This window comes from Stenella coeruleoalba (assembly GCF_951394435.1).
Source record: "Stenella coeruleoalba genome assembly, chromosome: 13".
Classification (NCBI taxonomy): domain Eukaryota; kingdom Metazoa; phylum Chordata; class Mammalia; order Artiodactyla; family Delphinidae; genus Stenella; species Stenella coeruleoalba.
This window is the reverse complement of record NC_137159.1, coordinates 50,727,927-50,743,922: the sequence shown is the minus strand read 5'-3', so window position 1 is coordinate 50,743,922 and position 15,996 is coordinate 50,727,927. Positions and strand designations below refer to the sequence as shown.

The following is a 15,996-nucleotide window of genomic DNA, read 5'->3' as shown; positions in this document are numbered from 1 at the left end:
TTGTATCATTCTCACAGAATGTGATGTGAATGCCATGTCCTAGAGTTGTGCAGTCCTGTGGCCCTAGTGCCATGCAATGTGCAGAGTACTCTATGCATAATGTAATCCATAGAACAAACCTATGAGGTAGGTACTGTTATTATCCATACCTTACAAATAAGGGAATAATGGCCCAGAGAAATAGAGGTTAGTTAACCTTCCTAAAATTACACAGCGGGTCAGTGGCAGGGCAGGGGATAGGAGCCCAGGCAGTCTGCCACTGGGGCTTTTAGTCACACAGTCCATTCCTAGCAGATTTACATCAACTTTTGCCTTGTATTCAAAAGGTACTATTGGGTTTTTTTCCCCACACACATTTATTAAAAGCATTCAGACACTGATTTTGTGTGTCTTAAAGTTCCAGGTTACTAATTCTTATATATTTTATTCTAGGTTAATGGAAAAGGCTCCTTATGGTGTGTTGATCCAGAATATAAACCCAACCTTATGCAAGCACTGAAGAAGCAACCTTTTCCCTCAAAATCAACATTTTACACCCCTCCTGCATCACCACAAAGGTACAGGATCTAACATGTAAACGTCAGTGGTGATATATAAGATTTCATTATATGAGATGGAGAAACTTAGAGTTGTAGTGTTTTTTGTTTTTTAATTATATAGAGATTTATGAATAAGACATTAGCGTAAGGCATTTTTACTTATAGTCTAACTTATTAGGAAACAGAATGTTGGATAAGTGAGAACATAAATTCTGGAAAATGTAGTTAATAATATTCTAACTAAACTCTAAAGACAGTGATAATATGATTTCAGGTATCACCTGAAACCTTTTTGTAAAGGTTGAATCATTTAAATTGTCTGCAGTGCTAATGCTGACCTGAAGACATGGGAAAGTAAAAGTATATTTAAAAATTTTTAAATAAGGTGATTAAATTTGTCATTGCAGCATTTTTACATACATATTTATATTTCTTTTTCTATTTTAAGTTTTTTTCCTTCACAATATGTTTAATATTAGAAAATTATGTTCAAGTCTCAAATTTTTAAATGTCAAGTAAAATAATGCTTTGGAGTTTTTTATTTGTTTTGTTTCTGCTGGTAAATATAATTATGATTTTCCTTGGCTTCTGTTTTCTAACTCAGTGATCAACAAATTGATCTTAGAGCTTTCCAATTTTAAGTTAAATCTGAAAATGATACGATGTCCTTAAATCTCATTGTTTCCTTTTCTTAAAGAAACCTTCAGAATCTTTTTTTAAATTTCTATTACATATATTCATTTGAGTTAAAAATGACAGATTTTGTCAAGATACTTTTAAGGGTAGTCTATAAAAAGTTTTTTAAGCTTTTTAATAAAATAATACATGGCAATTTTGAAACATACACAAAAGTAGGGAGAAAGTGAACTCCCATTTGCAACAGTTATCAACATTTCATGTGTTTAATTTCTTTAAGTGTTATTAGATGACTTTTAGAGGAGTGGTTATAGCTGAGATACAGTTAAAAAAATTAGTGAGACTGAAGTTGAAATGTCAGCAATATATATACATATATACTCATTGAGATTTAAGCTTATTTACCATATTAGTAGATTAGAGGGATCATTGTAATAAGAACTGGTTTATCCTTATGAAATGAAACCTAGAAAAGACGTTATCAGAGTTTTATATTCTCATTGTTTGGGAGTTGATAACCTTCTTTAATGTTGGTGCTTATGAGATGTCCTAGTTAAAAAAAATAATAGTTTAGGGCTTCCCTGGTGGCACAGTGGTTGAGATCCGCCTGCCGATGCAGGGGACACGGGTTTGTGCCCCAGTCCAGGAAGATCCCACGTGCTGCGGAGCGGCTAGGCCCATGAGCCATGGCCACTGAGCCTGCGCGTCTGGAGCCTGTGCTCCTCAACAGGAGAGGCCACCAACAGTGAGAGGCCCGCGTACTGCAAAAAAAAAAAAAAAAAAAAAGTTTAGAAACTAATGGTAAGTTCTGCTAATGGTCCTTTCATGTTTTATTTAGCAATGTTATTGTTTATTAAAAATTAAATGGGAGAATTGGCACTCTATTTTGTATACCATCAAAAATACACTTTCCTGTGCCTTTGATATGATGCATTTTCATGTTTATATCTCTTAGCTTTATCATATGTTTATATGTTAAATAAAGCTGATTTTGTGGTTTAAAAACAGGTAGATAAAACAACAGCATAAAGATTATAATCTTTGACTTTAAAACATTACCTTAATATTTTTAGAAACATTTTCTCTTTATCATTGTTTGGCAAAATGACAGTTCCATCTGACACAACTTTGTGTAGCCCTTTCATGTCATAATTGGTAAGTCTGAGGAAGAGAATGATCTGTAGAGTATGTAAAACTGTGACTAAGAAATAGACTTTTTTTTTTTTTGGCCGTATGTGAACCTCTCAGTGTTGTGGTCTCTCCCGTTGCGGAGCACAGGCTCCGGACACACAGGCTCAGCGGCCATGGCTCACAGGCCCAGCCGCTCCGCGGCATCTGGGATCTTCCCGGACCAGGCCACAAACCCATGTCCCCTGCATCGGTAGGCAGACTCTCAACCACTACGCCACCAGGGAAGCCCTAGACTTTTAATTTGGTTAGCAAAAAGCAGATTTTTAAAAAATACTATCAAAAATTCCAAAGAAGAGGAATAGTTTGTCCCAAAAATGTCTTAATTTTTGGAACTAAAAAAACAAAAACAAGAAAATAACTACTGGTCTTTTTTCATGAATATAGAAAGTTTAATTTGATACTGATATTTATTGATTAAATCAGGAGCTTATCTGTTTTTTGTCATCACCATACAGTCTTCCTTAAACATTGTTTTGATAAACACTTTATTTGTATTGTAACACCTGTATTAATATCAAACTTAGGCATACAATACAAAATCAGACAGTAACTATTACTATTGTCTATTGTTCCAGGCATTTTAAATTCATTATTCTTATTCAATTATCACAGCAACCCTACGTGGGAGGTTTAATTACTCCTGTTTTACAGATGAAGAAACTAAAAGATTAATTATTTTGCCTAAGAACACCCAAATAGTTGTGATTTAAACTTGGATCTTATGCTCTTTCTGCTTTGGCAGACTCTTCCTAAACTGAATAGTATTAGCAAAGAAAACAAGGTAAAAATAGTTTGTGTTTTTTATTGTACAAATTAATTGTATTTGTAACTAAGTTCTATAAAATGTGAAATAAAGATCTTTTATAAGTACGCTTGTCTTATCTCTTTATTTTTCAGTGGTTCTTTATCACCTCACTACTTAAGCTCTGTACTCAAGCAGAACCAGGTGCGAACTCTCAAAGGTATGTGAAAGATCAGTATTTTAAATCATAAAAACTCAGATCAAAATTCAGAACTTTTGTTTAATTATTTTTAAATTATAAAAGTATTAAATGTTCATTGTAGAAGTTTTGGAAAATAAAAACATTTATAAAAAAGAAACTAAAACTTACCCTTTATTCTGCTGTTAACTTTTTAATTGAGGAATACTTGATGGTATACTTGATATTATACGTTTCAGGTGTACAACATAGTGATTCACGATTTTTTAAGGTATACTCCGTTGATAGTTATTATAAAATATTGACTCTATTCCCTGTGTTGTACAATATATCCTTAAAGCTTATTTCTTTTATGCATAGTAGTTTGTACCTCTTAATCCCCTACCCCTATCTATCTTGCACCTCTGCTGTTCACATTTTAATATAATTGCTTTGGTCCTTTTTATGCTTTTCACATGAGTAGATATGTTTGCGTGCATGCACATACATGCACATACACCCCCCACCTCCCACACACACTTTTTCTCCACTGGGATTATACTGTGTATACTGTTTTATATCCCTGTTTTCATTTCCTTTTATGTATACTTTTCCTTGAAAATAGGGAAATATTTCTTAGTAATGCCTGCAATAGAGAATTATCTTTTTAAGTCTGTCAGACTAGAATAGAGGTTGACAAACTATGTCCCGTGGGCCAAATGTGGCCTGCCACCTGTTTTTGTACGGCCTTTGAGTTAGGGATGGTTTTACATATTTCTTTTATAGGTTAAGTGTAAAGAACTGTAATTTAGGAAGAAAGCAATGTTAACTTTTAGAATTTTGTAGACTTTTAAAAAGTAGGTCAAAATTCTGAAATTGCAGTTTTCCCCCCCTACTCATAGTTAGTATTACAGGTTAGTGATATATTAACATAAGTTTTCCTAGCATTGTTGCTTTGGAGCCTACAGATGTTTCTATGACCTTTAAAAATAGAAATTCTCAGACTAAAAGCCTTTCTGTGTATCAGAGATATTTAGGCTCTTTAGAACTACACTAAGCCAAGCCTAGGAAACAATATGATGGTGGTCTGTAAAAATAAGGGAGGGAAAGAGTGTGAAAAAGCTTAAGAGGACTCTGCAGAGAAGTTAAGCGAATTGGGAGTCTGCTTCAGATATGCTGTAACTTAACATAAGGCAAGTATCCATTTTCCTGTTACCTGCATGAGTAAATGTGCTCTCTTTACATTTAGGTATTGCTGAAACTTCCTTTATCTTTTTATTGCCTCAGTGAGTTCTGACCCTTAGTCTTTTAAGCTTAGTTCATATACACATTTTGAGAACATTTTCTCTTTTGAATTCTGGGGTTTATTTAGAATTTCTTTTTGCTCTTGTTCTATTCCATCCAAATTCTTCTTCTCCCTTTGGGAGCAGCTTCCACAACTAGAGCCTAGGTACTTCTTCATCTAATGACTTTATATCTCTCCATGACTGCTAACACCTTACTTCCCTCCATCTCTATCATTGTGAGTCTTAGGGCTATTCCCCTTCTAGTAATTCACTTGGTGGGGAGGGTGGTTGGCATTCTGTCAACCAGTGCAAGTCTGTCCTGGAATAGAATACACAATTCTCATGAGTTTTAACAGGAAAACGTAATACCACACAAAAACTTAAGAAAATTTATCATTAAATCAGGTTGCTCTAGCACATATTCATAGACTTCTGAGGAAGTTTGCTTTTTCATAACTCTTGATATTATTTCTAGGGTTAAGTTTGAAAATACAACGATAAGTCGATTAAACATTCAACTGTTTATTCTACAAGTACTTGCTGAATTCCTCCATTGTGCCAAGCATTGAACTGGGTGCTTTGGGATATGCAGAGATGAAAGAGACCCAGGCCCTACTCTCAGAAAACATAGAGTTTAATTGAAGAAGGTTGACTAGAATTATGCAGAGTACATTGGGAGAAAAGGAAGTGGGTGGCAAATTAAGCTTAGAGGTGGGTCAGGAAAGGCCTCTTAGAGAAGAAACTGTGATGCTTGAGCTCTGGGCCTCAGAAGTTGGGAGGATATTTTTGGGTAGAGGTTTGGTGGAGGACAGTTGCTGGGAACTGCAGGTCGGTAAGTGTGGCTGAAACCTAAGAGCATAGAAGAGGACCAGGTAGCCTCGGTCCAGTGGCTGTAGATGTGATCGTTTAGTGTGGGCAAGGCAAATGAAGAAGTTTAAGCAGGCATTAGCCAAATCAAGGAGAGCGTATTTAGCATAATGAGTTTGAACTTCTTCCTATAACTATAACATTAGTTCGCATTGAATTCCTGACTGTGGTGTTTCGCATGCATTGCAGCAACTCTTTGAGGTATTGTTACCCTCTCTTACAAATAAGGAAGCTGAACTTCAGAGAGATTAAGTAACTTTCTCAAAGTCACACAACTAGTAAATGGTATAGAAGGAACTCTGATTTCAAAGCCTGCACTCCTACCAGACATGAGGCGTTGGAGGAACTGCTGAAGGTCTTTAAAGAATGAGATGACATTGTCAGTTTTGTGTTTTGTAAAGATCACAGAAGTTTCATTGTTGGCTCCAGTATTAGAATCCAATATAAGATTCATCTGTCACTTCACAGAATCATCTTTTTTAAAGTCTAATCTTTTTTGCTCATCTTGCCAATAGCTATTTTACAGTATTGTATAGCGGGCAGCAGGAGGCACAGGAATCTCATACTGAGATAGCAAAACAAAAGCTGTTTTTGTCAATATTTGGTGTGGGTTTGGAGTAAATTCATCTGTTTAAAAATATTTATCGAGCGCACTTGTGTGCTGGGCACTGTTCTAGGCACCAAGGATATATCAGTGAACAAAGAAGACAAAAACGGAACTATATTCTAGTTAGTAAATTTTAGTATTTATACTTAAGCACTAGCATACTACAAGGAAATATGAAATTTAGACAGTTAATGATGAAGTTAGGGGCTAAGTGCATATCTAAGTTCAATTTTCAGGTTACAAATTAGCATAATTTTTATCTTAATTGAAATGAAAGTAAACTGGTGGTCCAAGCAGCTTAAAGTCTTAGTAATTTTTTGAAATCGCTCTCCTACTTCTTTAAAGAATCATGAGAAACAGCTTCTCTGTTTGGATGCTCTGTAAATGTGTATATTGGTTTTGATAAAGGCAGTAAGTCCTATTATATTTATTACTTAGCTTATAACCATTTAAATTCTGCCTCTGGTTCTCATATCATTCCTTAAGCAAATGGACTGAGAATCAGATGATAGAAACTTATTTGTCTTATTGTAACCCTCACTTTCACATAGTTAAGCCTGATGTCTTTTAAATTTTTTTCTCAATTATTAATAATTTCTTAGCATCAAGGCTAAGAAAATATAAACCAGGAGGCATAAATTAACACTTTTTACAGAGATTTATTTGAACCAGTTATTAAATCAGTAGCATATTTTGAACCCCAGTCAGAACTATGAAGGATAAAAAGGGAAATAATATGACTTAACTAAGTTGTTGTTGTTATTGTTTAACTCACTGTTTTGATGGCTCTCATGGCTCTAATGACAAATGACTGTAAACTGGAAGTGAATTATAGGATTAAACTAAATAGTGTCAGAGAAAATATATACAAAAGACTTTATAAATGAACCAAATTTTTATTCTTCATGAACTGAATATGTTAAATAATATAGCTAATAGTATGTTTATTAAAACCCAGCACCATCTTTAAAACAGCATGAAGTACTTACTAATGAAAAAAAGCATTATGAAGTGTGTTCAGTTGTGACAATAAACAAATAAGTCTTAAGTTTAATTTTAATACCAAAACTGATTTGGTACTATAAATAAAAATTGTTTGTAAAATCTACACAGACAGTTTTTGTTCCAAGAAGTTCAAGATTGTATTGATAACCAGGTGTTCTTGATTACCGAGTGTCTGCGATCATTGGTGCTTATTTTAACACTGAAGTTAAACTTTTTTTTAGTTAATTGGCAAGGCATTGTGGGAAGCATACTTAGCAAATGTTCTGAACCAAACAAATCAGATGTAGATAAAATCCTTTTGCAAAGAAGTTTTTGCAAAGAAGTAATTTCATGTGGGAAAATTCAAATTAATTTGCCTGTAACAAATTCCTACAAGAAATAAGGGTATTTAAGGAACACTTTTCCTATCATTCTACTGTTATAGAAACAGTACCTAATTTTGTTATTATTTTAAGAAAGGAAATGGTACAGGATAAGTCTCTTAATCAATTTTCTTTAGTTTTAGGTATTTCAGAAATTAAGAATGTTTTATAGGTGCTTCATTTATAAGATTAATAAATTTCCTGAAATTGTTTCCTCATTATAATGCATTTCAGTATTAGATTCTCTCCCTCACTACCACTCCCTTTTTTTTTTTAATAAAGTTGGAAACAAGGTAGATATTTAATTATTTCATGGAGCAGGAGTCTCTCTGTTAGTATAATGCCATGCAAGTTGTGCCCTGCACAAGGACACCTGGCTGAGGCAGTGAATGGGCTTTGAAATCAGCCAGCACTCCAGTCCCCAAGCTGTGTGCCTTGGTATAGGGAAACATTCACCTGGAGGCAAGTTTTTTTTTTTTTCCAGTTCACACAGAGATACAATATGGGCTATAGCTGTACCTTTTTTTCTTCAAAGACATGTTAGAATACTGAACTCTATCGTATTGTAGTCAGATCTCATTCTGAAAGATAGGAATTGCAGAGGTCTTTGTTTTGCTAGCCTCTGTGGCTGTGGCATGTGGGAATCACTGATTCAAATTCTTTTTAACTTGCTGTTTTTTTCTGCCTGAAATGCTTTTCCTTTGGGTGTCTTCATGGTTTCATTCTCTCACCTCCCTGAGGTTTTTGCTCAACTGTTACCTCTCCTTGAGGCCTTCCCTAACCTCTACTTAAAATTGCAACCACCTTTCCCCTCATTCTGTGTCTCCCTTCCCCCTTAATTCTTCTCCCTAGTGTTTTTCACTCTGATATACTGTATTTCTTTGTGTTATGAGAGGTTAGGGATTTTCCTGTTTTGTTTTCTGCTATATTCTCACAGCCTGGAATGATGTCAGCCTTATAACAGGACACTCTATTGAATGAATAACAGAATAGAGAATTTCCAGTATACTCGGTAATTTTCTACAAAATTTCCTACTCTAATTATAGATGCTTAGTAAGTATTAAGGGATGATGATAGAGTACAAATTGAAGGCCTGGGTTCTGGAGGTAGACTGCACAGGTTTAAATCCCACCTCTGTTGTTCTTAGAGGCCCATCTTTGTCCATTTTCTAAGTTGATAATACTTAGAACATGCCAAAGACTCTGTAATTTGGTGATAATCAGCTTAATCTAAGGAAAGGAGGGAGGGCAAAGATGTAATATATTCTTTACACATTTATCAAGGAACCACTATTTGTTCCAGGCTTATGGAACATAAAGAGGATAAGACATGATTCCTATCTTAAGGAAGCTGACAGTCTAATTGGAAAGACATTCATCTAGAGACTCTGATTCATGAGATCACATTTTATTCAAGGGGAAAGAGTATAGTATTATGTGCTCCTTCATAGCAACAATCTTCTGATAAGTTAAGCCTGTTTATTAAGGTCAAAAACATTTCCTGCCTTCACACAGTTTATGGTCAAGATGAGGAGAAAGCAAGTCACTATCCTCATGAATTTATTATCAAAAATAACTTTATAATTAGATATTACAAGTAAAATGCAAAACTTTGGGGTAATAAAAATTTTCCAGCTTTGAGATATAGAAATGGGGGGTTTCATATCAGTCTTGTTTTAAACTTATTCTTTATAACCTAAAATTTATAAACATTTTCTAACGTTTCCTTCACATTTTAGATTATACCATTTTACATTTATTCAGTCACGATTGTTCAGACTAACAGAGATGGCTAAGATGGAGAGGGGTGAACTTTTAGTACAGAAGTAGGTATGAGAGCATAATGACCTCTGGAATAGAACCTGCTGATTTTACCAGCCTTTCTTTTAAAACCCATTTTTCTTATGGAATATCCATAATTATGTTTGAGCTCTTGAGTATTATATAAATCTGTAGTACTTGTAGGCTTGTATATAATTATGACTAAAGACAGTATTAATATTTTTGTGTTTTCTTGGCTAATTTAATCTGTTTAAGGGCAATCCTTATTGAAATGCAGGTCAGGTTCTTATTTTCATTGTGAATAATTAAAGAAGAGAACTTTCTTTATCTCTAGTACCTCTTAATTCTCCTTTATAATAGACTCTCTTTTATAAAGAACATGAATATTATCACTCTTTTCCTTTTTCAGAATCTGATATTGACGCTGCCACTGCAATGATGCTTTTAAATACTTCTATAGAACAAGGAATTTTGGAATGTAAGCAATCACACTTTTCTTTTTAAAATACATTTTTTGTGAGTGTCTTTCAAATGTCATTTTTTTTTTTTAATATTTATTTATTTGGCTGCTCCAGGTCTTAGTTGCGGCACACGGGATCTTCGCTGTTTCATGCAGGTTCTTTTAGTTGCAGCATGTGGGCTCTTTAGTTGTGGCATGCGGCGTCTTTCAGTTGCGGCATGTGGGATCTAGTTCCCTGACCAGAGATAGAACCTGGGCCCCCTGCATTGGGAGCACGGAGTCTTAACCGGGGAAGTCCCTCAAATGTCATTTAGGATGCAAAATATTAGTGTTGCAGGCAGAATTACTTCTTCCTAACTAGATTGTGTTTTCATCTGAATAACTTAGTTTCTGTTTTATTATATTTCTTCTAATTTATGTGAGCAGTTGAGAGATCGAGGCTAATGCTGTGATAGATCTTGTTACATTGACTAAGAAATGAAGAAATAAATAGCATACTTAGAAATTAAGCTTGAAGATTTAAAAGTAAAAATGAAAGCTATGAATAAGAAAACATAGAAAAGTATGTTTATAACCTTGAAATGGAAAAAGCCTTTTTTGAGATGAGATACAAAGTGCGAAATCCATAAAAGCTGTGTAAATTTAATTAAACATCAAAATTTTAGAGTTCTGACAACAGCAGATATCTTTAAGCATAACACTGGGACAACATATTTCTTCACTTTATATACAGACAAAGGAATAATATTGAGTATACATGTGTATATAAAAAAGATTTTATAAGTAAGAAATAAGGAAACAGTTCAACAGAAAAGTCAGCAAAATATATGAATAGGTGGGCCTCAGAGGAGGAAATATATAGATGGACAACACACGTTTGAAAAGATGCGGCTTCTCTAGAAATCAGGGAGATACAAAATGAAACGATATTGATACTATCTTTTTGTCCATGAGATTATGAAAAATTAAAATGATTGATAATATTAGGGGTTAAGTATAGGAAATGGGTATTGTCATACACTGTAGAATATAAATTGGTACAACCATTTTGGAAGGCAGTTTGGAAATACCAATTAAAACTTAAAATGTGTATATTCTTTTACTTATTAATTATATTTCTTGTTACCTCTCCTAGAAAAATATTGTGTATGTGTAAGAAAAGGCTTGTGGATGGATTTTCATTGCAGTATTATTTGTAATAGTGGAAAACTGGCAACAACCTAAATATCAATAAGTAAATGGTTAGCTAACCAGTGGCACATTGATATTGAGGCATTCTGTGCAAGCAGCTCAAAGTAATTATATTGTCCATGGAAAGGTCAAGACATACCATTAAGTGGTTTAAAAATGTTTCACATTAATACCTACAGGATGATATGGTCTGCATAAAATTTGAAAACCCACAAAACATTACCAATCTAAAGCACTTATTCAGGAGTGATGTAGTAGTTTTAAATGGCCTGTTTCTGCAATCAAATGCATTTGATTTATTGATGGAAGCTTTATTTTCCACAGGTGAGAAGCCTCTTCCTCTTAAAACAGCAGTGCAAAAAAAAAGGAGTTATAGCAATGCATTTAATCATTCCAGTGCTATGCGATTACACGAGAGTGATTCTTTAGCCACCAGCATTGATCCAAAAGAAGACCACAATTACAGTGCAAGTAGCATGACAGCACAGCGTTGTGCATCCAGGTCTAGTGTGTCTTCCCTGTCTTCTGTGGATGAGGTATATGAATTTATCCCAAAGAGTAGCCATGTAGGAAGTGATGGCAGTGAAGGATTTCACAGTGAAGAAGATACAGACGTTGATTATGAAGATGATCCTCTTGGAGACAGTGGCTATGCATCACAGGCTTGTGCAGATACCTCTGAAAAAGGGCAGCCAGACAAAAAGATGCGAAAACAGTCGTGTCAAGAAATTGATGAGGAGCTCAAAGAGGCAGCTGGATCTCTGCTCCACCTTGCTGGAATTCGTACATGTCTAGGTTCCCTAATAAGTACTGCAAAGACACAAAATCAAAAGCAGCGGAAAAAATAGAAATACTTATTAGTGTGAAATTATTTTTAAATGTGGCAATACTCTTCTACTTAATTCTTTACAAGGGATATCAAAGCCATAATGGACTTCTTTTGTTTCAGGGTGGGGGAGGGGTGCTAATTACCTGTTTATTTCTAAACATTTTTGTTTTTTAAATTTTTATTAAATAATTGCTGTTAGGATCATGCCCAATCATAAATATGATGTGAAGTCCTAAAAGCATAATTTCTGTGATAAGTGTGATAAGATTTGGAAATATTATGTAAAAAAAATCCCCAGCCTCTGTCTTAAACTTGTAGGGAAAATCTTTTATTCTATTAATGTGTCCAAATATATGAATTGGCAACTCTGTAACATATTTTTTTCATTTTCTCTTCCAATCTGTAATTAATTATAGTTGCTGATCCAGCTAAAAATTTTGCTGCTTTCGTTCTCACATACTCCTCTCTTGACACAATGCAATCCAGTAGGATGAGATTTCAATTTTTTATTTTGTCTTAGTTTTTGTTTTTAATTATTTTTTGTTGACACATGAACAAAGTTGAATATAAATTGGAAAAGATCCTAGATGTCTAGAAAGTTCCTTTTGGATACATAGGCAGTACAGCAAAAATTCTAAGATTTAGAAAAGGCAATTTTGTGATGTAATTTCATTTAAGAACCCTGTAATTCCTACTACTGTATTATCTTTGAAATTTTTTAACTTCCCAGATATTGCATAGCATTTATTGGAGCCATTTCTTCTTTCCCAAAGTGCTTTGCAACCATTGTTTGAATTTTAGCCACTAACTGTCTTTGTTGAGGAGAAACTATCCAATGAGAGGATATAGCCATAGAGTGTATTAGGAAGTTAACACCCATTTTGGCACACTTCTGCAATAAGAGGATCTTTCATTTGCTTGTTAAATGTCCTGCATTCTGAGAATCTTGTAGTACGAATGGAGTGTAATCTAATATAAACACTTTGAATACGTATTACTTATGTTATCGTAAATAAAGGTAGATCATTTAGGAAAAAAATTCTGCCCAAACTTTGTATGAATTAAATTTGTATGTGCACCCAGTTAAGGTAAAGGATTTAACAAAACTATAGAGACAAAATGCCTTCGTGGATTTCAAAATTCGTATAAAATTAAATCTTATATAATACATCCTTTTGAGGAGGCAGTGTAATACCTATTATGTGCCATTAAATCCATGCTAAAAGATTTTGTTACTGTTCGAAATGTGTATTGACCAAGGCCTTTTTCAGTATTTGAACAAATCTGCTTGTATGATACATTTTTTCATATCATTTATATAATGTGACTATATCATTCAAAAGGAACAGGGATACTAATAAAACTCAACTTATTCACTATATATTTTTTTACAATGGCAGGAGCAACTTTCCAAAAGTTCAGTCTTATCTCATGCTACATCCTGTTTCATAGACAATGACCTTGTTTTCATTTTCTGATAATTTCATATATACATATACATACACACATATACGTACATACACACATAAGCTCACGATTTTGGTTTGTTACTTTCAGCTACTTCTATGACAATAAAGCATTTTCTTGGATTTTTTTTAAACAAATATTTTTAACTTGTAGAGTTTATTTGGGCAAAACTGAAACGAGAAGCATAATGAAAACGTCTTTTTCAGTTGGCAAGACTTTAAGCCAGGGATAACAACATTAATATTACCTGTCCTGTTCCCATGTTAATTGTAATTGAACCTGGATAGCCACATTTATAGAATCGGTGCTGTTGAAAAATAGTAATCTTTCAATGTGTTGATAATGAATAAGTGTGCAGGATGAGGTATTGGATTTTTTTGTTCTTCGTATATGTCACATCTGCTACAGAAAATGGCTAACCCAAGTTAACATCTTTTACTGTAGACAGTGCTTATAACACCAGAAATTGTTTTTACCATGGTATAAGTAGTACCGAGATTATAAAAATCATTTTAATAACAAAATGTTTTTAAGCTATTTACTGTGGCCCTCTGTATAGACCTTATTAACAGTGTTTTAATGATCTGGTTCTAATTTATCTTGTTCAGCTGAAATTCTGTACCGCAAATGTTCTGTCTGGTTCCAGTCCATTAGATAATTAGTATTTGTGAAGTAAAGGAAAGTAAGATAAGGAGGGGGAAAGTCCTTCCCAGTTCAAATAGAGATCTTCAAAGTTATTTTTGTTTTAATATAAATAACAATAACTCTTTAAACTTGATTTTCTCTCCCTCTTCATTGTACTCTTCCCACAAATTTAAAAGTTAAAAGTTCTGTTCATCACTAGCAAGGTCAATAAACTTTCACACTAAAACCTAACAGGAAGAAGTTATAGGATATTTTATATTGAATTCTTATATAGAATTCAGTGCATCACTTTCCATGTGCTGATTTACCAAGGCAGTTATTTTTAAGGTGAAGAACCTTTTTAATTATGGGCCACCATTAATACTTCCATAGACATCCCATTCCTCAGGTTTGTTGAGATAAAAACATAGCTAATAACCACCCAGTTAAGGAAAGTCATTTCAAGTCCTATGGACTGGAAATTATTTCTAAGAATATATTACTAGCAAATTTTACTATAATAAAAACAACTTGGCAATCCTGGAGAGATTTTATATTTTAAAACTGTGACTTAAACTAACATATAATTTGCCTTGCATCAATATAAATTGTTACAACCGATTCCAGTTTATAATAGATCCCTAGTAGAAGTTTTAACAGTTAATCTTCATCTTTCACATCCCAAATAGAATCAGTGTTTCATGAATATGTATTTTTGAAATTGATTTGTGCAATATATTACTAAGTTAGTTCATGTTTTATTTTACTTTTCAAATTCAGAGAAAGAAAGTATTACATGGAGAAGCTAATTATTGGTGGATCACCTCCTTTTCTCCACCTTTGAGCCTTTCATGTCCTCCTTGTAACCAATGTGACTTCTCTTAACTCAGATTCCTTTGTATATAGTAAAGTTTAGAATATATATATTTTTTCTTTTGCTACTTTCTGAGGCATTATGTAAAGTGTCATACTGGGTCGTCAGTTAAATATATGTTAGCACGAATTCAAAACTAGAGAAAGTTTTAAGGGGGGAATGTGTGTGTCTTCGTAGACCAGGAGGCCTTTCCCAGCAATTTAAGCAACAGGTGTGAATACTTCACAAAGCTGTGAAGACTATTGTCTTAAATACTACAGTAACTTAACAACCTTTTGTGAAGACCATAGCATTTAATTAAGAAACTTTGAGGCTTTCTAGTTTACATATATTTTATAGTTTTTTGTTAGTTTGAAATGTTATATAAGCTTTGATTTAAACAAAGTTTGCTTTAGTATGTTAATGATGTAGTCAAAATATTTATTGAAAGACAAAGTAGAGTATTTTAATGTTATACCTGCCATTTTTTTAAAAGCACATTTTTTGCATCTAACTGCCAGTGCCATTGTCAAAACTTGTTTTTAAAATTGTACATTTCTTATTAAACTAAGTGCTTAATTTTAAAGTATTATGTTGCCATTACATAGTGTATAAAAATGTATAATTGCCAATTCATTGTAACTATTATTTATTTTTAAGTGAAAGAATGCTGATTCAAGAAATTTGAGTTATTAAACTGTCCTTATCCTCTTTTCTAATGTAGCATAAAAATTACCGAGTTTGAGTTATAATTGCCAGTAAGTAGATGACCAGTCCAAGTGTACCACTTCTCAGTTGCCAGTCTTTGCTCATATTAAAAACAACTTAACAAATGTTTAGTTTTTGTATCTAATCTCTGATTATTAAATTGTTTATAAAGTTTATTTTTACCAAAGAGATGCAATTCATTATGATAAAGTATTACAGAATAAACCTTGTTTTATAACGTACTTGTACTTTCTCTCTCCTTTGGGGGTTGGTAGTGTAGATGTGTAGGTGGTTCATACTCCTACACTGACACACTCTTTCTATTCCAGTGTTACAAAGTTGGAGTCATGCAGATGAAGAATAAAAGTTTTAATTTCAGAATTTTTTAAAGGCTATTTTTTGAAAGTATTCTTTTTCCTGGTTTTTATATGTCATCTTGATCATTGAAAGCTAAAATAGTGTGAATTACATTATTCTCTTCCTGAAGTTGAACTTTTCCTGTTCGTATATATAATGAGATATTTTGAAATATAACTAAGAAAAATTGAGTAGAATATGTAATTATTAAGGTTTATTTCTGAGAATTCCCTGGTGGTCCAGTGGTTAGGACTGTGCACTCTCACTGCTGAGGGCCTGGGTTCAGTGCCTGGTCAGGGAACTAAGATCCCA

At 33.5% G+C, this 15,996-nt stretch overlaps 1 protein-coding gene across 5 annotated transcripts in view; it reads left to right on the top strand.

The window, feature by feature from the left end:
• FOXN2 (forkhead box N2) overlaps positions 1–15,569 on the top strand; it is a 54,811-nt gene extending 39,242 nt beyond the window's left edge. For all 5 annotated transcript variants that reach the window (XM_079940634.1, XM_079940635.1, XM_079940637.1 and 2 more), the window contains exons 3-6: positions 433–557; positions 3,264–3,328; positions 9,605–9,673; positions 11,171–15,569. In XM_079940634.1, coding sequence (XP_079796760.1) covers positions 433–557; positions 3,264–3,328; positions 9,605–9,673; positions 11,171–11,694 — 783 coding nt within the window. In that variant the 3' untranslated portion in view covers positions 11,695–15,569. The remainder of the gene's footprint in view (positions 1–432; positions 558–3,263; positions 3,329–9,604; positions 9,674–11,170) is intronic.
• Positions 15,570–15,996: the final 427 nt, after the last annotated feature.